The 23,819-nt window shown below is 38.3% G+C and overlaps 1 protein-coding gene across 2 annotated transcripts in view; it reads right to left on the reverse strand.

Annotated features, from left to right (window-relative positions):
- Nucleotides 1-578: 578 nt before the first annotated feature.
- The window catches only part of jing (AE binding protein 2 jing), a 118,450-nt gene continuing 95,209 nt past the window's right edge, over nt 579-23,819 (reverse strand). For both annotated transcript variants that reach the window (XM_088201231.1, XM_088201233.1), the window contains exons 2-6: nt 7,049-8,315; nt 6,156-6,335; nt 5,938-6,082; nt 5,602-5,833; nt 579-5,528 (exon numbers count right to left, since the gene is read on the reverse strand). In XM_088201231.1, the coding sequence (XP_088057357.1) occupies nt 5,231-5,528; nt 5,602-5,833; nt 5,938-6,082; nt 6,156-6,335; nt 7,049-8,315 (2,122 nt within the window). In that variant the 3' untranslated portion in view covers nt 579-5,230. The remainder of the gene's footprint in view (nt 5,529-5,601; nt 5,834-5,937; nt 6,083-6,155; nt 6,336-7,048; nt 8,316-23,819) is intronic.

Raw genomic sequence — 23,819 nt, forward strand, 5'->3', positions numbered from 1 at the left:
TATTTTAAACAAAACAATTGTTTTTTAACTAAACAATATTTCTTAAAAATATTGTTACGAGGTGTAAAAATTGAATAGTCGTCGCGTCGTTCGTCAGGTTGGCTACTGCTCAGGCCCGGTCACACGTTCGTCTGGATGTCGGGCGCCGTTGGATCTCCCACCCGCTAACCCACGATCGCAATGTACGCCCGCCTAGTATTGCTACTTTCTGCGTTGCGGATTCGGAGGCTTAATAATATATTTGCCTAATTCCAACATATTTTTCTTGGCCAAATATCGTATTATCTTGCCTTTAAATTTAAAGTGTGGCAACACTGACCGAAGTGTCAGACGTGAAATCAGTTGCGCACTTGTTAAGTATTAAGTTGTTTGTGTATCGATCTTACCGGCAAAACTCGGGAGATGTAATCGGTTCTACTCAATGGTAATTAAGACATTTTTATGACTGTATTTCTAAATGTGTATACAATCTCGTTCGGATAGGTATGTAGTCCATTTCTCAGCATACGGTGCACTAGCGCGGATCACTCTCTTACGTGTTTTGCTTCTCCTTATCGTGATAAATAATGAAACAAGTGTTATAATATAATCGTATTTATTATAGTTATCTGTAAGATACAATAAAACGTGGTAGGTAGAAAAGTTTTAAATCAAGATACTCAAAGGTGGTTCATTGTAAAAAAAATGTCTTTTTATTGAATCTATATAACATAAATAGTATATAAGATTATGCACAATTATTTTTCAACACGCCAAAATTAAAAATCAATTGAGGTAGATTTTTATAACTTTCAAATATTTAATCATTTTAAATGTACAACATATATACCACAAAAAATATACAGGACAGTAAAATAAATACAAAATGAGACAAAAAATATTATTTATACAAGACGTAACGGAACATTCTTCGTTTTTAGTTCTCCTTTCAAATTGCCTACTTTAAGCTAACACGTTTTAGGCACCGCGAGATCGGGGAATCGCGACGACGAGTATCGGTGGCAAATTTTACAATTTACATAATCATCTATACGACCGAGGCGCGAGTCGTCGTTTCATCCGCACTGGTGCTCGTAAACGATTTTTAAACTCACACTTTTTCTCTTAGCAACAAGAATATAAATTATCTAACCGCCAGTGCCCTCGAATACAAACACTATTAGAGGAATGCATATCAACATTGAAAATCAACTTCATATATTATATTTAAATTTATATAATATATTCATTTGAAATACCAAATAAACAAGTTATTGACTAACCACACAACGACAGGCAATATAACTATCCGCGAATCGAAGAGAAACTATTCAGAATAGCTCGGATATATCTCAATTTACAACATTTCCTACCGAGAGGGCACTATTTCCACATGACATTTCTAAATATACACATTTTAAAGAAACCAACGTTGTGACTGTACATATACATTTTGTATTATGCTCGAAGGGGGGCGAAAAACGAAACGAGGCGATCGTTAAAAATTCATAAAAAGGCCACTGAATACCGCCCCGCTTTGAGCACTGTTTTTATTTTGCGCAGCTCTCAGTCTCGTCTGCGTCGTGAAACAAATCGCCGCTCGAAGCGGACTAACTAATAAATTGATTAATTGAAATTCCAGTCTTTTTAATGTGATAATTTTCAACGATTGAAGTAATTCATACGTATCACACGCGAATTATTATATTATCGACCAAATTCAAAGATGAAAATCGGAAGTACTAACAAAAACGAACGTAAAGACGGAAGCGATTATTTTTATCGATATATTGCACTATCGACGATAAAACGACATCTTGGACGTATTGCGCCCTGCCATTAGTATAAAAAGTTAAGGCACATATTGATGCATTATTAAAGTTTGTCCAACTCGTAGACGGTACTATCCGACAATATTACATTTTTCATCCAACTATATTTACGTCAAAACGTAGAAATCGCCGATAGTGCAATTCATAAACGCTCTACGTACGATCTCACTTGTTCGAATAAAACGAAAAACTTGTAATAAAATCATAGTTTTTAAATTTAGCACGACCTATAAAATTATATTAAAACAATAAAACAAACTACCAAATTTTGGTCCCGATTACTCACTATTCACATTCTGAAAAATTAAAAACACATACGTAACTTTGAGATCGATCGTATGAGCGACGCGAATACTACAGCGCATCTAGTCTGTCGATAGTTATGATATAACGTCCGTTCCGAACACACTAGACTTGCTCGTTGCCTATATGGGCAGTTTACGACATAAACATAATTAAACCATCGCGAAAATTCCCTACTTACACATGATAAATCCTTACATTTAAATATCTGCTTAAAATTTAGAATCACATACTACTTAGTGTTTGATTTTCAAGGATCGTCGTCAGTGGCATAACTAAAAGTATCCAGGCCCCTGGGCGAGCGCGTAAACTGAGCCCTCTAATTAAGATTTTGTATCTACTTGCTAAAAACTAGGCAAGGCGGTGAGAATGTATACGTTACTTTTTAAAAAAAATATAATACGACAAATTAGGATTTTATAATTTTCTCAACCATGTAACCTTAAAAATGAGGGTGCTCAAAAAATCAATAGAAAAAAATTTACTTTTTTTTATTGATTTTGATTGAAAAATGCAATAGAATACTATTCGAGAGCGAGTCAAAGGAGAACATTAAAAGAACGGTAATAATTCAAAACATATAGTTTTAAAAGTGGCCAATTATGAATCAGGCATGCAATACGACTTACACCAAAATTAACCAGAGCTCAATAAGTCGTTTTCTGTGTAATATAAGAATGAAATCCATTGAAGTGGTCTAGACTCTTCTCGGTCAGGCCAGATATCACAGTGAGTCTGTTGCGTTCATAAGCACAGCGTATTGATGCATGCCAAGCATTTTTGGAACGCTTTGAAGCAGAAAATGATACCTCCCACAAAAATTAAAAAATATTCACATAACTATTTGCGAGAAAGATTATGCTTACTCTTTAGGGATGAACAAGGAAACGTGCCCTTGGATAACATTTAATACGCAATCTCGAGAATAAAATAAAAACGAGTACAGATGTTTAGTTGACATTAGGTTGCGACGATCCAAGATTTGCACTTTAATTGTCTGCGAGAGGTAAACGGTGCACTCAGCCAAAAGCGCTGAAAAACATGTTTCGAATTCCATAAAAACTACGTAGAAAATTGACGTATTTTTTGTACCTAATACGTTAAATAAATTAAAAATATTTAAGGTTTTCATTTGACTCAGCCTTGAACATATATCGTTGGTTTAAAAGCAAAACTCATTATATAACAAATCCAAAATAATTTAAAATTACTATTTATATTTTTGAACCTAAATAGTGAATTTTGCAATTTACAAAGTAAAAAATTCTAAAAAAAACTCGTTTACCTCTAAATGCACACGAGTTTTTTAACATTTAAAACAATGATATATTGAATATTGCAAACACAATAACACTCCCTTAGCAAATTTCGATCAAACTTTTCTGAAAAATTGACCTTGTTATCATAACTTAGTTCGGTTAGCCAGCCTGATCCACATTTTTACATGCTTCTCAAAAATTTTAAAAACCTTCCATTAATGTTGATCCTAAATAAAAAATCATACTTTTATATTATCGTATTATAAAAACACACAAAATTTACCAAATCCTTTTTAAGAAATATTATGGATTCAAGGAAAAAATCTTTCTTTTAAAGGGAGCTGTTTTTTTCAATTCGGTGGGCCCTGAGGCACCCGCCCAGTAGGCAGTTACGCCACCGATCGTCGTCCACTTCAACGTCATAATTTATTACTCTACTACCTTGTCATGAAGTTTATTTAATGGTTATTATCGTAACCGTTTACGCGTCGTCCGATTGTAAGCGCTCTCATCGTTCCCGGCGCATAAACGAAATCAGTCGGATTCACTTTCAGAAAACACAAAATGACTACTGGCCCGAACGATAATTTTACACAATGCGACAACGAAAAACTAGGAAATAAAATCATTAGAAACTAAGCAGTCGAAAAATTTCTTAAATTTAAACAGCAGGCGAATACTGTCGAAAGACTCGCGTTTCGGAAATGGCACTATTCGAACGTCTCGAATCCGGTCGATCGGAGGGTATTTTACTAAGACGTCAGTTTGCGTTTATTCTGACCGAAGACGTTCAAATATCTAACAGTTTTAAAGCCATACTTTACAGAAGTCATTTGATTAAAAAATTAAACCTAAATAAAATTGCCATTATGACGAAATTAAAAATTTTGCCTTTTTTTAAATAAAAATCAGTACACTGCATAATGGCACCTAAAAAATTCAAAATCGTCGAGAATACAACTTAACCGAGTAACTTATTTAAAACAGTCCTTTTCGGGCAGTGATTTTCTTATAACTTAAACTCGCATCGTGACTAATGACGATCGCGCGCGATCGTGATTGACGACAGTTTGTAAAAAAATTCGATCAATCGACCAACGCGCGCGGCATACATTTGTTTTAAAAAATTATACTAGCAAAACATTGGCTAAATAAATCTAAACGGCGCAAAATAGATTGAAAAAAAAATTAGCTAAGATGAAATATTATAAAAAAAATTAATAAAAAAGTTCATTTTCTACACGTCGTCGTACAAAATACTAGTCGATTTTATACTATTGGAGATCATGTTTTTGACACACGTATGCGAAAAGGCATCACGAACGGACGTCTCGTCCGGAAACGCGAAGGCAACGCGCGCGGTTCCGCCACGAGCCGTATCTTTTAATACTATAAACACGCGACAGGTATAATAAATACGAACGAGTCGCAAAGTGTGTCGCGTAAACTTATACGCTACGATATATGAAAATAATCTAAGAAATACGAATAATAACTACATTCGTACACGAATTGGCAGTGAGTCGTGTTATAAGCTGGCCGCTTTTTCGATCATTTGCGATCTCGCAAATATACATATATAATATATATATCTAAACTCTAAGGTAAACTGAACCCGGATATACAAACTTTCAATATACAATCGCTATTAGATATCTACGCGCTCCGCGACAAATTTACAAACGAGAAGACGACGGACGTCTCCTCCCCCATCTTCTGCGGAGCGCCTTTTCGTACTGTACAACAATTACATATATACACGCGCGAGGTCCAACCGTTCCAACAATATCGTACACGCTTTCCCTATAAATATAATACAATATAAATTCAGTCTTGTCGCCGAAAACGTAACGCCGTTTAGCAGTCGAAGAGTCGATTCGGAGAAGGCCTCGTCGCCGAATAAGTCTTGCCTCGTTTTCTCTTGGCGGCCCCGACGAGCGTTCCGTCGAACGGTTTTCGCTCTCCTTCGTAGTCGACGCGACCGTTTAACCTATCAGTCTTAGTGAAGTCGTCCGGTCGGAGCTTGCGCGACGGCGGTCGATAAGAATCGCAGAAGCTCGAATACAGCGCTCTTCTGGCGGACGCGTCCAGATCCGCGATAGGCACTCGCTTGATCGGCGCGAATTCCTTCTCGGGCAACCATTCGTCCTGCAATCTATAACAATAAACGGGGTTTATAAATGCGGGGAATCGAGCAACGGGAGGTCAAAGATCCGATCGAGACTCACACGTCGCTCGGTGTCCATCTCACGAGGCACTCCGGTGCCGTAGAATCGACGCCGATCCTACGAGCTAGAATCGTCGCCGCCATAGCGACGCAGTGATGCGCGCGTTCTCTAGGATAGTGCGCGTCTACCGATGGTTTTCCGGAGACTCCTCCGCTGCGCCACGACGCCACCTGCACCACCCTGTGCTGCAGTCCTTCCATGATGCCCGCGTCGAAGTAGTCGAACATGCGAGCTACAATTTGAAAATATGTTACACGCGGGGTTCAGCATAGGTAATCGATCGAAAACCGTTACGTTCCAATACACCTTTCCTCTCAAAAGTGGATTTTTCCTTACCTGACCACGGTTGCCTACGATAACGGAACTTTTTGCCGTTTTTTCTGACAGATTTGGACGCACTGCTGCCATCGGTCGTTTTTTTCGCCGACGAGCCGTTCTCGCTCTCGTTGAAATGGTTGTTGACGTGCTTCTGGAGCGCCAACTGCGTTTGAAAAAATTTCGTCAGTATGCTACGGGCTAGGCGACGGGTTAGGAAGCGGACGAAAGCGACTCACGTGAGTGTTGAATCTGTGACCGCAGCCGTCGACGATGCAGCGGAACACCTTAGTACCCCCGTGCGACAGCACGTGCCGCTCGAGCCAACTCCTAGAGCAGGAGGGCCTGTTGTAAACTTTGCATCCTATCCAATGGCATCTGTAGGTTTCCTCGCCTGCTTGGGCGTCTACGTGACTTTCCTAAAATAGATTATATGGAGATTAATAACACACGTTATAAATACTGAGCATTGGAATATTAACATTAAATTCAACTAATACAATTTTTTTAACATATTATTCTACTATTTTCTCGCGATTTCAAAATTTTATTGATGTATTAACTATATAAGCAAATAAACTTATTCCTGGCCGATATAACCAATGCACTTTTTAAAAGAATCAGTTCATCGTACTCGAGATTAACATTCCCGTCCCTATGCGAGGTACATTTGAACTCCAAAATTCATGTTATTTCAATCATATGTTAAGTATTAACAATATTTAGCTGATATTTATTGTAATCTATAAAGATACCAATGATATGAACATGAAAAAAAATTAAAATAGTGTTAACTGTTTTCGTGCCATGGTTTCTTTCGTTATACAGGCCCTCAATGCCAGCTATTTTTAGAATTAAAAAAATATATTTCAAGCGTCAAGATTCCATTTTCGATGTAAAATCATATCATATTGATGAATTGGTTTTGCTAACCGTTAGTTAGCTGTTGTTAGCATTAAAGCCATGATTGAATTTGTATAAACAAAAATCCACACAAATTTATTAGATATTTTTCTAAAAAGATTTCTTCTAATGGCATAATTGATAAAAATAAGAGTTCATAAAGCAGTTTTATATAGGTTCTAATTATTTGTTCTAAGATTTAGAGTAAACGAAAAAAAGTAAAGTTCACCTGGAGATGCTCGAGCAGCTCGCCGCCGTCGCGGAAGACCCCGGCGCATTCGTTCCATTGGCACGGTTTAGTCTCGGTGCGGGAGTCGCCCTTGGAGTGCTTCTTCACGGGGAAACGGACGTTCTGCGGACTCGCCGAAGCGGAGACCGGACTCTCTCTCGCGGTCGAGAAGCCCCGACTGGAGTCTTCGTCGGTGTCTTTCCCCGACGCCGAAGAGGCTTCGGGCGAGTCGGTCAAGACGGTCTCGCTCGGCGCGCCCGACTTGGACTCTTCGGAGGCAGGATAGGAATCGTCGACCGGCGGCGGCGTCGGTCCATCCGGTGACTTAGTTTCTTGGTCCGTCGTCCTGAGCGGGGGCGGATTGACGAAGGCTACGATCGGAGGCGGAACCGTTGGAGGAACGTAGGCCGTCCGGGGCTGCTGCTGTCTCCTCTGCGGCGCGAGGAAAATGCGGTCTATCGAGTCGAGCTTTACCGGCGAGACGGAGACGGTCCGGTTGAAGTCGGGGTGGGGCATCGGCGCGGCGAAGACTACCTGAGGCAGGGAGGCGTTGGTCTGCGTCATCGCCGGCCCGACCACGGAGGTCACCACCGAGCCGACGACTGGGTTGACGACGAAGCCGGCCGAGGGCGCGAACACAGACAGGCGACTAGAATCGCCCTCCGTCGACACGGCGTACGAGAGGTAGACGCGAGGACGACGGTCGACGTCGGAGACCAGTCCGGGAAACTGCAGGAGGGAAGCCGAGCACAGCAGCGGTACGGCGAACTGACCGCCGTTGAGGCCCGAAGACAGAGGCGGCGCCGGCCTCGGGGGCGCCGCTGCCGCCTCCGCCGGAGCGTCGGCCCCGAGGGGCGGAGGCGGCGGGGGCTTCGGCGCGATGGGCTTGTTGCCGTCGAGGGAGGGAAGGAAAGTGGTCGCGCATTTACGCAGCTCGGCGCCGACCCACGGATCCGTGGGTTTCATCTGCGATCGAAAGTACTCCGTGATCCTGCCCCCTCGGTCCGCGGGCTTAGCCGTCGCCTTCCTTCTGTCGGCGACCCTCTCGACGAGCGCTTCGGGCATGTCGAGCGGCCGGAGCCTCTTGCGCGGCCTCCGCGCCGGCTGCGTCTGCGTCTGACTCTGCGTTTGCGTCTTGATCTGCGTCCTCGGCCAGCGCCATCCGTCTCCGCCGCTGGATCCGCTCGATCCCGAGGGACTGCCGGGCTCTGTGATGTCGCTCGCGCTGCTTCCTCCGCAGTCCGCGCAGCTCAGCGTCGCCACGCCGCTGAAAAGATAAAAAGTTTCGTTAAGCCCTGTGCGTTTGAATTTGGCGCGCGACGTCGTAGCGAGCGACGCCCTTTCGCACCGTCGATAGCGCACCGTCCGACGCGAAACAGCGGCGTAGAAAATAAAAAGGGATTTGTTTATTTTATAAAAATAGACGTCGATACCTCGCGACGGAATCTTATATCGCGCGGAGCGGTGGCGACGACGGCGCGCGACCCCTCACGCACAGAGGCCGCAGGCGACTGCGGCCACGCGCGCGGAGCGACGGTGGGGGCGCGTCGAGAGTGGGGATGCAGTGTTTTCGTCAAATACGCGATCGCGATCGAGATCAAACGCACTTTACGCATCGACCCCGTCGCAACTTTTAAAATTGACATGCTCGAAGAAAACATAAACAATAACAAATGCGGGAGCGATCCGAAAAGATGCAGTCGTAAAGGCGCGAAAAGAGCCGCGGTCGCGTCGATAGACGGAACGCGGCGCCCCTGGCGGCCGAAAACGCAACCAAAGGTCAGGTGCGGCAGAATAACATATGATCGCGGTCGGTCGGCGGGGACGGTCGTTCGTTCGCTGGCTCGCTCGCTCGCTCACACGTACGTACGTTGTTCGTTCGTTCGTCCGTCCGTTTGTCTCTGCTCCGAAGAACGCAGGGGTGCGGCCGCGTATCTTTACGATTTGCAATGAGAAAATAAACATTGCAATGTGAAGACTCTTAAATAACTGATCACCTTTTTATGGTGTAATGCACATACATAACTTCCAAGGCATTTCATAAACTCAAACGAGACAAAGTACTCCACACAAATTTAAATATTCTTGTAATAAAAAAAAACTGGCGGAGTATCGACGGATTGTCGACACCACCCCTAGACAAAAAGTTATTTACGTCGAAAATAAAATCTTAGCAAACATTATAGATACAAAGCGAATAAATTGCATTACACGTAAAAGTCAGAATCTCACTAGCCATTGTGTAATTATGACGCTTTGGACGAACGTTTTGAACTGTCAGGCCAATAACGAACGCTAAGCGCGAGTTTATGAGCGCCAAGGGGAAACCTTGGCAATCCATAAGGGAACGAATATACATTAGCACAATATATCACAACTAGGTTCGCAATCGAATATTAGAATCATTCGCCCGATTTTCAACTACATATAAGAATGTTCGTTTATACTATCTCAAATTAACAATTTTTATATAATTACTTGAGAAACACGGGTAGTCGTTTTTTCTCTCAATATATCAGAGTGATTAGTGCCGAATCATGGATCCGTGATCCTTTATGCGTCTTTATTTTGTTTCTAAATGCGAAACAACAAGACGCTCCTACTCAACAACAAAAATATTTTATATGCTTTCGAAAAACATTTGTGAATAGAATGTTTGTGGCCGTGTTTGCTATGACCGAATTCGCAGAAATCGTTCATTGAAAGAAACAAAATGTTAGAAAGTTAGAAAGGTTACAAATTTTTGAGAAGTTATAACTTACTTGTATTTATTGTTTCAAGACGCAAATATTTTATTTCAATAATTCGATCGCGGTTAATTTATTTATAATTATTAATTTGATATGCAAATCCGCACAAAACAAACGTCGATACGGATCCGATCTTTATGTATGTATATCAAATTCGTTCCAAACATTATAAGCTATTGAATATAATCGCAGTCAATCGCAGCTGATCTGATTTGTGGGGATTAAATTTACATGCAATTCCGCACAAAACAAACGATGAAACGACTCCGATCTACTATATGTACATCGAATTTGTTCCAAAAATTATATACAACATATAGTTGTTTATTGAACATAAATTCGAATAAATGATAAAATGTATTTAAGCTAATTTTGTTCAAAAACTTTATTTAATTGAAAAAAATGTGTTTTTTTTTCACATCGTCAAATGAAAACATGGTGAATTGAAACGGTCGTTTACCGAAATTCAATATTACTTCGTAAAATTAGCCATTAGCGAAAGTGCACTTTCGGTAAAACCTACGATAGGAATGATTCATTCTTTATCAATATGGATCTTGAAACACGTGCATCATATTTTCTCAAATTTCGTTACTGTAGAAGTACATGATGAATTTTCGTATTCATTCATTTTGAGACCCAGGGACGTCATTTAGGGGGTGCATTTGCTTACCCTAAATCTTGTCATAATTACGTGTCATTTGTTAAAAAAATTGTATTTGAGTTAAAATAAAATTCATTACGTCTCATTATTTTATGTAAACTGAAAATACAAAAATTTAAATCATAGAATCCTGTCAAAAATTAAATTAAAATATATTTGATTTTACTGATTTTTTTTAAATGTAGCAACATTGAGGATATAGAACCTAAGCAATAAAAAAACAAAGACGATTTTTAACACGAAGAAAGGTTATACTTTTATATATATAAATTCACAAATTAGATAAGTTTTGCTCCACCTGAAATAACGTCTCTGATCAAAAAGTATGTAAAATAATAAATTAAGCAGTTTTCTTTCGACGTCCTCGCAGTAATTTGCACAGAAGCATTGTGTTGTGCACATTTTATAAAATTCAAAAAGGTTAACGATTATGAAGGTAATTATTGATTAATTAAAATTATTATTAATAAATAATTATTTTTTAATTACAGGCAATTAATTGGTTAAATAAATTACTATCGGTAAAAAAGGAAAAAAAGAAAGAATATATTCGAATATTCCATTTTTTATTTGATATTCGAATAGTTGAAAACTAGGAATAATTGAGAACCCTAATTACAACAGGGTCAACACTACAATTACTAAGAAAATAGTGAGAAACCAGACTGAAATCAAAGTCTTTAAATCGGTGATATTAATTTTAATAATTATAAATTATTATTACAGCTTTCAATCAATATTATTTTAATTATTTATCACCATGTTCATCCGTGAGATTAGTAAAATCCAAGAAAAACCAATCTGTGATGATCGATCGAAATTATAAATACACAATAATCACTAATTCCAATCTCTCAGACACGATAGAAATTAAAAAAAAAACAGAAAAATGACCACAATTCAAACCCAACGCGAAATTCGTGATTTCCCTTACACCGACCACCGAGTAACCAAAAGTTTAGCTATTAGCCCTTAATATTCTAAATTACTTGAATAACTTATCTGGGAACATGCATTTATTTAGTTCGCCCCTAATCTAAACATATAACAGTTTTCATTTTTTTTTCATTATTATTTATTAACGTAATTCCGCAAGAGTATAAACTTATTCATTTTGCGGTTACACTTTAATACAATTTTAGTTATAAATGAAAAATAAAAACGTATACATTAAAAATTATAATAAACACATTTAACCACTTATCAAAATAATAAGCATAACAAATTATAACAATATACATATATATATACATACACATACATACATACATATATACTGTTTAACAATTTAATTACATTTGTTTAAAGTTCTATGAATTTTTTTAAAAATATTCCTTAATTTCTTTAAAGTTATTTCTAGTTGATATTGGTAGATCATTATATGTTTTAAAAGCTATATATTTTAAAGAATTTGATCTAAACTTTACTGAAAATGGTTGAGGGATGTGTAGATCATATGCAGATTTTCATTAGCAGCTATTAAAAAAATACCTTAATAGGTGATAAAAATAACAAAATATATCCCGAATTTAAACTATATTCAGTCGGTACATTTTTACTGACTCCGCAGGCCTGGCTCGGAGTTTCGAAAAGCGATGCGTTATTTTTGGAATCGTTTCGTATTTTTGCCTTCTGTATTTTTTGTCCGTATGAGTTTACAACGAACAAGCTTATATAGTTTCTAACCTTTTAAATATAATTTCTCGCGAAAATTTGTATTCTGACAGATCGATAGGTGCCCTGCGGCGGGACGACAACTCCGAAGTGCAGCGATTATGACGTTAGACGCGAAAATTGAGGAGTCGTCGCCCTCGCGCTTCGTGCGATCGATTCTGTCGATCTCGAGATAAGAACGTCGCGACTTCTTATCGCGAAGGAGCGCCGACTTCGTTTTTCGAGTTTGTTACCCTCGACGCGGCAAAAATTAAATCTAAAATTCAACGCGCGTTCGACGCTGCGAAGGGTCATCGCATCGACTGGTGCAAAAAATGTCAATTCATATTTAATCGATCGGAGTGCTATTCTGATTTAGTGCGAATTTTGAGCGTTAAAAAATCAGGACCGTTCGTCTGATGGCGAGAATGCAAAAAACGGGCAGCACAATCGAAAAGGGGCGAAAAATGTAAAAAAAAAAAAAATGCGAGAGGGGACAGGAAACGCGCGACATAGACGTCGGAATTATATCAATTAAGCGGGCGATTTTGGGAAATAAATTGTTGAATTTCTCGATGGAATTCGATACGTACTAAAATTACAATCGGAAACGTTATCGATACATATTATATCGATTTCGATGACGATCGATCCAGTTACTCATCGCGACGACGATGATAAAACATTGAATAAAAAATAATAAACAATTAATATTTACAGACGCGCGCACAAAAAACACATTAAAAACCAACGCAACGAACTGTTTTGGATAACCGGTTTGATGATCACGTGCGGCCTCAATTATCGGTCAAATCAAATGTTCGCGCAATATTTCTACATACTGGACGACGGGAGACGAAGGTATCGGATGTTGAAAGGAAGGACCGGATGTTGAAAAATAATATTTAAAATCTTTGCGAATTAATTAATCTCTCAACAATAAAAAGCATTTTATTAACAACATCATACCAACTTAGCATTCGTGTCACGTGTTAGCTGTACGTTATTTTAAAGCATATATGTAACATACGTTCATTGTCAGTTATGAGGAGCAGGTTCGATTTATTTCGAATAAATCTAATATTTTTTTTAAATTGCGATTTAATAATTCACGTTTCATTTAATTATGTTACGTGCAAGGTCACGATGGTCGTATTTAAATAAATAAATATACCGTGAGATTTAAGGCATTTTGAAAAAATATTAATAAAATTCCGCAAAATTTAAAAATATTGTATAACGCGACAAATGTCTTGATACTTTTAATAAAGAAAATTGTTGTATTTTTGTGGGGAAAAAAAACGCGTTTAGCCTTTATTAAAATATCATATTTTTAAACGTATTTTTTTAAGTAAAAAATATCCATAGTTGTATATAAAGGATGTTTTTTTAGAGGTATAGAACTTTAAAATTTAATAAAACACATAAAAATCGTGGTAATGGCCATGGTATTGGCTTTATTGGAAAGAAAAGTTCATATCATTAGTGTTTAAATATGATTTCGGGCATATAGACACCGCGGCTGGCTCGAATTAAGCTCAATCTGGAAGTCCAATTTTCGACCACTTTTTTGAGCAGCTGAAGCCATATATCGGTCGGTAATAACGCGGCGAATGTTGGCTATATGTCGTCCATCGTATCTGGTTTATCGGCGTAGACAAGCGACTTCACATATCCCCACAGAAAATAATCCATACGATCTTGGATGCCAATTCATAGGTCCATTACGCGAAATTATGCGTTCATCGAATGTTTCCTTCAATAAATTGATTGTAGCACGCGCTGTGTGGGATGTTGTGACGTCTTGTTGAAACCAAAGCTCTTCCACATTAATGCCAATCAATTGGCGAACGAAAAAGCCAGTAATCATGGATCTATAGCGCTTTAATTGGCCGACATCATTTTTGAAGAAATATAGACCAATGATTCCACCAGCCCATACTAAACAGTGACTTTTTGTGGATGTAACGGCGTCTCAATAATAGCTTGTGGATTTTCTTCACTCTAAATACGGCAATTTTGTTTGTTGACGTAGCCATTCAAACAAAAATGAGCCTCATTGCTGAATTTGCAAGCGTTGATCTGGTGTAAGTCTATTCATGGTGAAATGGCAAACTAAACTGAGCACAAATCAGCTGTCAAATTGGCTATCGCTTGAAAAATGTTGGTAATTCGAAACACAAACCTCTAAAAAAACACCATTTACTAAAGAATGTAGCATACCTCGGTATTAGTAGATAGGAATATATAGATTGTCCTTATCACTGCACACGTGCGTACTTATATAACCAAATAAAAATATTTATAATATTTATTTGATTATGTCTTCCTAATCTCGCGAATAGATCGTGTATAAATAGTATAAAAAACAAAGAGCTATAAATATAACTACGTAAGTGTCACATATGTATGTATATAAATAATTCAATAAATGCGATTTTGGCATTGAATAAAAATGTTCATAAATACAGACTTATTGAGGCTGTAAGCCTTATATAAAAAAAAGGAACATGTACCATAGTGATCATTCAAACGATTTTTAATAAAATAGTTGACTGGCGAATTGACTCATTTGTTTGATACTCGACTCGCGCGGCTGCAACCTTAGGGTTGATATTACGTTTATTTTTCTAAAACAATTCCAATTCGGGCCCGTTCGATTGCGGTTCGAGATAAACGCTACATCGACCGCGGCCGATATGCGATACGCGTTATTTCCCGACCGAAACTCGCCAATTTGGAAAATACGACAACAGCAGCCGTTTCAATGGGAGTTAAACGATCGTATAATGACGCCTATCGCGCCATATCTTTCTGCGAAAAAAATAAACACACCACAAAGAAATCGCATATCGCGCCCCGTGATATCTTATCGATCGATCGCACCAACTTGACACTTGTCGCCGATACAAAAGCGACTGGTTATGATGAGTAAGAGTTGAAAGGATATAATACGTATGGATCTTCTTAGAGTAACGGGAGTGGTTATTGCGGGTTGAACGACATCTCAGAGGCGAGCCATAAAATTGCATGCAACGGAGTCACTCCGTAGGTATAGGTATTATTAAGTACTGGAACCTAAAACTTTCTAAATGTTTTGATAGTCGTCTGCCCACGCGCTCCGGAATGGAAACACGCGAGAATTTCGATCCGAACGCACTCGCTCGGCGGCGTTAATTGTACTTTTATGGAAATCGCACATCTTCGGTCGAAGTCGGTGCAAAATAATAAAAGCAATAAAAAAACCTCAGTAGTATGGCGGCGGTCGTCACGCACGTTCGCGGTTAAAACTCGCTCTTTTTACCTTAGGAGCATCCGGCGTATTCTCTCTCGCGCTTAAAACGATGATAGTTAAACGAAAAATCAATAGGCGTGTAGTGTAGCACCGCATAATTCTAAGCTTTCCACCGTGAACGATTCGATTCCTTGTAATATCGAAAAACTAGTGCTTCGACGCTTAGCTCCGACTACATATACAGCAGGGGTTGCCCTCGCATATTGATATCGGGTTGCCAAAAGCGAGAGGGGAGATACGCACTAAACTAGTTATCGAAAGGCAAACTGCATCTAATCTGGTATATGAAAATATCGCTCTATTGCAAAATAAAACAATATTCGTAACAAAAATTAACATTCTATAGTAAACATACATGACAACTGTACTACAATTGGGTGAGATTTAATTTATTACGCCAAAATCGAATATCATGCAATTGTAATATTTTCGATCATTTTGCTTACTTGGAATGCCTTTGTATATTATTTCAAGAACGGAGGGTGCAAAATCCATTATTAATTTTGTATTATATATTAGATTTGTTGGTAGAAAATTATTAATTTTCATTAACGAATCATCCATGCGAAACCTTCTGAGTATTAGTGATCCTCGTTTATTTACAACTAGGCTACTGATTGTAGAAGAAAGATGAACTTTATAGAATTATCCTAAGGCAGTGGTCGGCAAACTTATTAGCCAAAGAGCCAAATCTGTACATTACAATGATTAAAAAAAATTGAGAGCCAAATCTATTTATTAATTTAGCAAACCTTTATTATAATTTTCCAAATCAACACTAAGACGTTCGAATTTAGAGCTCCATATTTCCTTGTTTTTTTAAATCTGGTGCGAATGCCCGTGGATATTTGTGCCAGAGCCACACTTGAGCCGCATGCGGCTCCGGAGCCGCACTTTGCCGACCTCTGTCCTAAGGCAAGAGCCTGCGTAAACAATATATTTATATTTGCAAATTTAACTATATGTAAATGAATCATTATTGCCAATCAAATAAAAACGCAAACGAATCTAGAGTCAAACGACAGATAACACGTATAGGTAGAACATGAAAACTATATAATTTTCGCATTCTTACAGTAAATTATATTATATATTTGTTTTGTAGTTATGTTATATAACATTAATTGCATATAGTGTGAACGACCGGTAATTGTATTATAATATCGTATATACACAAATTTCAAAATACCAAATACATGTATAGTTTGATCTTTAGACACGTTCATATCGAGACAACTGATAAGAGAACGATAATCCGAAGACACATACCTTTGAGGGAATGAGGGAAGCGTCTCCGCTGATCCTTTTATGTAGTGAAAAAGCTATCTGAAGTAAACCTATCGAATTTGGCAGAGAGGGTGGGGGGAGGGGTCGGAGAGGCAAGGGCCTAAACTTCATCCTGTATAGTGGCTGCCGTAATGCGGAGCGTGACAAGGGCCCTAGTTCGCGGGCTGTTGTGCGGGCGAGGGTTGTACCAAGGGAGGACTGGGGTGGGTGGTGCAGAGCTCGAGGGCGGCGGCTGCATCATCACGCTCAATTTCACGCGGAGGTCGGAAGGGGAGGGTAACCCCCCTCCCGGCCCTCGGTGCGATACGCTTCGAAAGCTCGCGTTTTAAAAGAGCGAAACCCTTGAAAAATTGTTCACCCGATCTCGCTTGCTCGTGTGGGTTTTCGCGATATCAGACAATTAACCGGACGCACTCTGTCTAGAATTTCTGATAAAAGTCGACCTGTTATTGAAACGATTTGATCAATTTGAAACAAAAGGCGAATACCTTTTATTTGCGCTTTGAGGGGTAGTGCCCCTGCTGGGAGAGGGCTTAAGCGCTGCTCGCTACAACAAAGCCTATTCAAATTACCTGACCCTGCAAGGCGTTCGGGGTTCTAAAAAAACAATTTGATAAGATGTCGAGATACTTGAACGGATAACCATTACAAGTTGAGTCAAGCGCGGTCAAAGAGTATGCGAGTTTGCACTAGTTTGCTAACTATAAATTTAGTTATGTTGGTTCTAAAATTGATTCGTTATGTTGTTTGATAATATATAGCATTTTATCTATGTACATTTGCGAAAAGATAATAGTATAATACACACTTGGGGCGTATAAATAGTGACGGGCAATATCTGAATAACTGAGTTAGAGTAGAAGATAGGCATATCCAATATAAATATGCAAATCGGAAGCTATATCTACTTTAGAATGTTTATCGGTAAATGGTTTTAGTAACATTAAACTGTAATCCTTGTTGGTAGCATTTTGACGATTTGCGAAGGAACATATTTTGGGTAAACACAGCACACGAGATAAGCCTATCGCATCGTGCCGTCAGTCGCTATCACCGTGGGCGTGGTGATTTGGATAGGCGACCTGTCTCAAACACCACGCTACCTCCTTTCGTTTATGCAACACCTGAACATTTGACCAGAAATAGTTAAACTTTCATACATTACATTGTCTGGATGTACATTTGACCGCGCAGTATAAATTTTGTATGTAGTTACTATTTATAGAAAACGTAATAATTCCAATGGATTGTCTTAATTTGTATCTAATCAGAAATTAATAAATTATATGTATTAATAAATGTTGTATATCTTAACCTCTAGTTTGCGCTTTCATTGGAATAATAATTAACTCTTAATTCTTCTGCTGGCAAACATTCACCGTTTTCAACGCGAAGCGTTTCCGTAGCTTTGTAGTAGTGTAAACGCTTCAGACAGTTTTCGCCAGTTTGGCGTCGTTCTTTATTAGAGCTGTTCTAAAACATGTTTAAGCACATATATATTAAAGATGTGTACGTTACTTCATTGTTATTGGATATCGTACAAGTTTCCAATCAATTCATCGTAATCCACACTGTGCTTGACTGAACGTACTAAACTACAAGTTCGTTGAAGTTCAATTTGATATGAATACGTTTATATTTTGATATTATTTGTAACGGAAACGCTACGTGCTGGAAACGTTGAATGTCTGATAATAAGAACGAGGTGATCCTTAGCGGTTTGCGAAGGGCCATATTATAGGTAAACACATCACGCAAGATCAGCTTATGGTACTCGTGGAATGTCCGAAACGCCTCTTCGGCGATGACGGATCGCAGGAGGAAACTGTCGTCATCGCCGGTACTGCCACGATCTGTTATCTCTGCCGCGTGTGTGCACGATCGTGTGCGCGTTTCATTAACAGACAGACGAGACGTCTTCGACCGCTGCCGGACCAAACCTGTTTCTTTCGGTCTATCGTGGGCCAGGGTTGTCTTTTTTACGCGCAGTCATATTTATATACGCGCCGCGAGGAATTCGACTGTCCATTGTCGGTGCAGGGACTTGTGAGAAAAGACGAACTTTGAGGTATGCGAGTGCTACACGACCTGTTACACTAGCGAATATTTAAACTACTATTTTTTCAGCCGGATAGAAAATCGTTTATTAATGACGTGTACCGGCGTGCGCGATTTTTTGTCCGCGAATGTGTGGACGACGAAGCTCCGGCGAGTGAAAATTAATATTTGAATTAACCACGCTACGTATTGTGCTGCCTGGGGCTGTTTTAGCGATGGCGGAGGGTTGAAATTAGCAAAACGATGTTTGTATAGGATGCGTTTCAAATTATTTCCTCAAACGCGTCTAATTCAAGCTTAGCATCTCACACGCGCGAAGTTGGTATTCCAGAAAATATTTTTACATTTGTTTGGAAAAAATAAAAATAACAAAATTGGGTTACAGAAAAAATCATCTTAGACACTGGAACAGTTGATATGCTATCATCCTGTAGAGCGCGTGGGAACCATGTATATGGGAAAATAGTATTTTTTTAATAAAAATCATTGGAATGTTTTTTTTTGAAAACCAGTGTAGGGTAGGTAAGAAGAATAATTATTTTAATTGGTTTTTATTTCTGTTTTAGTGTAATTTGTGAACTTCAAATCTATTCAGGCATTAACTATTACATTAAAGTGATCCAACTTGTTTCCGAACCTTTTTTTAAAGAACCACACAAATATAAGGATATTTTGTTTTCTTATTAATCGAACATTTGATGTATTTTATTAATTGTGAAAAACAATATCATTTGTATGGCCGCCTCTGGACCTTTTGCAGCAGTCGATCCTTTTGATGTGGGTTTTTATGTGCTACAACGTTCGGGTTTGTCGGCGTAGACACGACCTTAAGCCGGCCGCACATGCACGGTTTCCTGATTAGGTTTCCGCATCAGGAATTCAGATTCGGAAACCTGAATGCACGCATTTCATACAAAATGTTACACATGACACGCACACGTTCGTATATTTTCCGAACGCCATATACAACATTTAAGAAATAGCGAAAAATCAACAACAGCATCAGCTGAATTATATAAATTTAATGTTTTTATATATTCTATTATCAGTAATTTGACCACTGGACCACTGCATTTGACCACTTCATGTGGTTATTCCTAAAAAAATCTAGAATGATAGTAAAATTATATGATTTCAACTTTATATGTAGTAATATATATATTTACATCCGATGTATAAATGTTCCAGTGAATGTGTATTTTTTAGTAAAGTTATATTTTCACTTGTAAAGTCCAAATACATTTTCACTAGATATATATTTCTACTAGCGAAAATATAATTTAACTGATAGGCGCTATTATGCTGCTATAAAATGTCTATAAAACTTAATTTGGAGGTTGCGAAACGTTCATTTTCTGTTCAAACCCAAACCTAACCTATTGAAAATTCTAAAACCAATTATAGTTTTAGAACTTTTATTAGATCAAGTCCAAAATACAAACTAAGCCAACTCATCTCTCAGGGGAATATAAGCGGAAGAATAAAAGTACAGACAGACATCGTATCTCACATATTGCTCCATAATTTGTCTGCATTTCGATATTACACTATGTTTTAAAAATATAATAGCTATCCTTACCAATATTACTATGGACTTCTAATATAAGAGAGCTGATCAAATTATATTCAAACCGAATTTTGGTCAATAGGAGAGCGCAAAAACAATTATCACTTCTTAGAAGGCAAAAATACACGTCAAAAGCAATAAAATCGTGCCGTCGCGACGGCGACGGCACGATTTTATTGCTTTTGAAGTGAATTTTTGACTTCTGAGAAGGGATAATTGTTTTTTGCGCTTTCCTATTGGGCAAAATTCAGTTTAGAAGTGCTTTATTCGATTTTCACTCGTAATATTGTCATAAAAAGTCTTAATATAAAAGCTTGATAATAGAACGTTTTCACCGCAATGGCACGCTTTTACTGCTTTTGACCTTGACTGGAAAATCACTATATGGCAACACTAAGCAGCAAAGAAAACACGACTTATTATCAAGTTAATATGAGTAGATATTTTTAATACCTTATTAAAATATTTCGCATAAAATATGATTTCAGAAAATATGTCGCAACGGTGGTTAATTTTTATATTTATATAATATGATATATAAATTATGGCAACTATATTGTGTCAACACTCCGTTTCAGTCCGCGTACGAGTGACTTCGACTCTTCACTCAATTAATATAAATATTAGATGCCACTGAGAGAATCCTGATAACAAATAAGTTTGCGAAATTAAACTATTATATTTATTACTAAGATATATTCGCGCATGTGCTTTGGGTAAAAAAAATTTCAGCGGTTGATGATGTAGAAAATATAATTATAAAATAAAGTTGCAGATAAAAGATAAGGAAGTAAACGTTTGACAACGCAATTTTTTTAATCTTTTCGATTAAAAAATCGAACTGTCACCTAATTTTTTTAAGCTAGTTTTACTTCATATGGGTTGAATAAATAAAACAGATTATATACCCAATTTCATTATAAAGCTCCTTCTTGAAACTTGATAGTAATTTTTTAATATTTATTTGCAGAATATTTATCATAGAAATATTTGTATGATGTATTTAATAATTTATCAATTCGCGTCTGAGAGTGTTGCCAATCACTAAAATAAAGACCAACAATTTATTTACGCTTTAACTAACTTATGTCCGTCGGTTTATAAACTGACTAGTTAATTCATATTCACAGTCAGTAATAATGTAAAAATAAACTTTCAATCAATGCATGCATTGACGATTACTAAACGTCTATGTTTTCATCTGTACGTATCATAAATCGTAATACACAAATAAAAAAGTCGTTTTTATGAAACATTTGCGATCATGGGTCATCTTCCTTAGTTTTTTTAACATCTTCAACTGGTGAAAAATTAAACTAAACGCTTACGAGAGGCAGGATATACCGTATAAATGATCAAATTAACGCTGTTAAACAACGATATGTATTGGAGAAATTATTCATTGAAGTCAATAGAAAACTAACATACATCGACTTTTTAGTTGAACGATGAACTAGATTTAAAAAATATTTTTTATCACCTTCACATACAGACCCTGAGATACACAACGCCCATTAATCCGATTGAAAAGGGCAGCTGGCGGGCACAATAATCACAGCTGATAAATTAGTCCAAAATAACAGAGGTGTTCGGGTGGCGAGCTCGGAGGAGGGAAGGCGTTACCTGTTTCCCTTTTCACTCCTCCCCCCTTGATAAATCACATCTGTACCCTAGAAACCATGTCTCCCGTGCCTACCTCCATGGCGCCTACTAAATCGCCCCAGACGCTTAAAAGTCGCGTCAATTGCGTACGACTGATTAATTTTTGTTACTAAAAAATCGCATCAGAACCGACTTTTACAGAATTTACTTCGCCCCACCGAACCGGCGATTATCCCGAGCGGATTGGATATTATTACGAAGATGATGATGATGATGATAAAAATTGAACAAGTAAAAAAAGGAGATAAGAAGGTCCGGTCCCTTCGGGTGACCTTGCGCATTGCAGGTGCGTTGACCTGCGCAGGTAGCGGACCTCACGGTGAAGACAAACCGCGATCACCTGAGTGAGACAGGGCCGCATCGGCCATCGACACAATGCGCCTGGGGTCGCGTAACTCGACAGTCAGCTGTTAAACACCGTCGATGACATACATACAAATTACGACATCGCACCATCGATTTAAAGGGGGAGGGAAAGAGATTATTTTAACTTGCTCTCCGTTTGACCGATATACGATGTGCGCCATCGTCGACACAATTCCAAATTCCGAAGCGGTAACGACTGACAGCAAAGGCATCCCAAAAATGCACGATAATAATCGGAACTTAGCTCCCGATGTTGTTTTCTCGCTGCGTAAAAATCAACGCTGTTCTGTCAGAATGTATTAGAATAAGTGCTGAACCTACACAAAAACTAACATTTATCAAGATCTGGATGACACGCAGAAAGACGTCTGAGACCGATTAATTCGGCAACACTATCGGAGATCCCAGAATTCATCTATTCTACAAAACGTAGGTAGAGAAGTGAAGCAGAAAGGAGGAGGGCGGACAAAAGAAATAACACACCGGTGCTCGGGACCTCGCTGTTGTTGCAGCTTGACTATAAAAAAGCAGAAAGGAGAATAACAACACAAAGAAGACATCGCGGGATTGCCGCGATGCAAAGAAATAGTTTTTTGGAACCTCGCCGGAGCACGACTTGAAGAATTCGCGGGTAAAACGCACTTATCAAAGATAAATGCGCGCGAATATGGGACGAGGTCGCAATACGCGCATAACAAAGAACTATATACAGCTGTTCGAATCAAAATGGAACACATGATACAGCGTTTTATTTCACTGTAAACCGATTGTAAAAAGCTTTTAGCATTGATAAAAGATAACAGTTAGGTAAATGTGAGGGTGTAGCATCATTCATACTATATTACAAATACACTCGGTTTATGTTTAAAAATTTACGCTGATTTTAATTTTTGTTTTCAATTGTTTTTTAAATAATTGCATGTTAAAAATTATACGTATAATATTCTATAAATAAATAAATAAAATGATGAATTATTCATTTTTTATATATTGAACACTAGCTGTCAAATTCGATCAGCTGTTGTGAGGCTTTGCTTTATATAATGGAAATAATATCGCGGTCGGTTCTTAAATAAGGAATACCCATGAACTACTTTTCAGAAAAGCGATGATTCTCAAATAACCACATAGCATAACTTCCAAAGTCTAGGAATTTCGAGCCGTTTTGCGAAAGAGGGCAATCTTAACTTCCGATGCTCGTTTCGAAACACAGGCGCGGCGCCGCGTCCTAAATAAACTTTCTTTGATATTTTTTTATAAATAGGGTGAGCAATCCTATCGCAGTAGTAGCTCGGTGAGACAGATTTACTTTGGAGCGATTACGAAGGGGATCGAGGTGCGACTTGGGGAGAGCCGAGAGAACCCCCTCAATAAACACTATCTTACTTTTTAACAAGAGTATAATTGTAATTAAACAGCACACAATTGTCACTCGTTACAATGGTATCAGGCGGATGAAAATCCGCAAT

The sequence above is a fragment of the Plectrocnemia conspersa genome, unplaced genomic scaffold, assembly GCF_051122295.1.
Source record: "Plectrocnemia conspersa isolate PC_06_02 unplaced genomic scaffold, ASM5112229v1 ptg000013l, whole genome shotgun sequence".
Lineage (NCBI taxonomy): Eukaryota > Metazoa > Arthropoda > Insecta > Trichoptera > Polycentropodidae > Plectrocnemia > Plectrocnemia conspersa.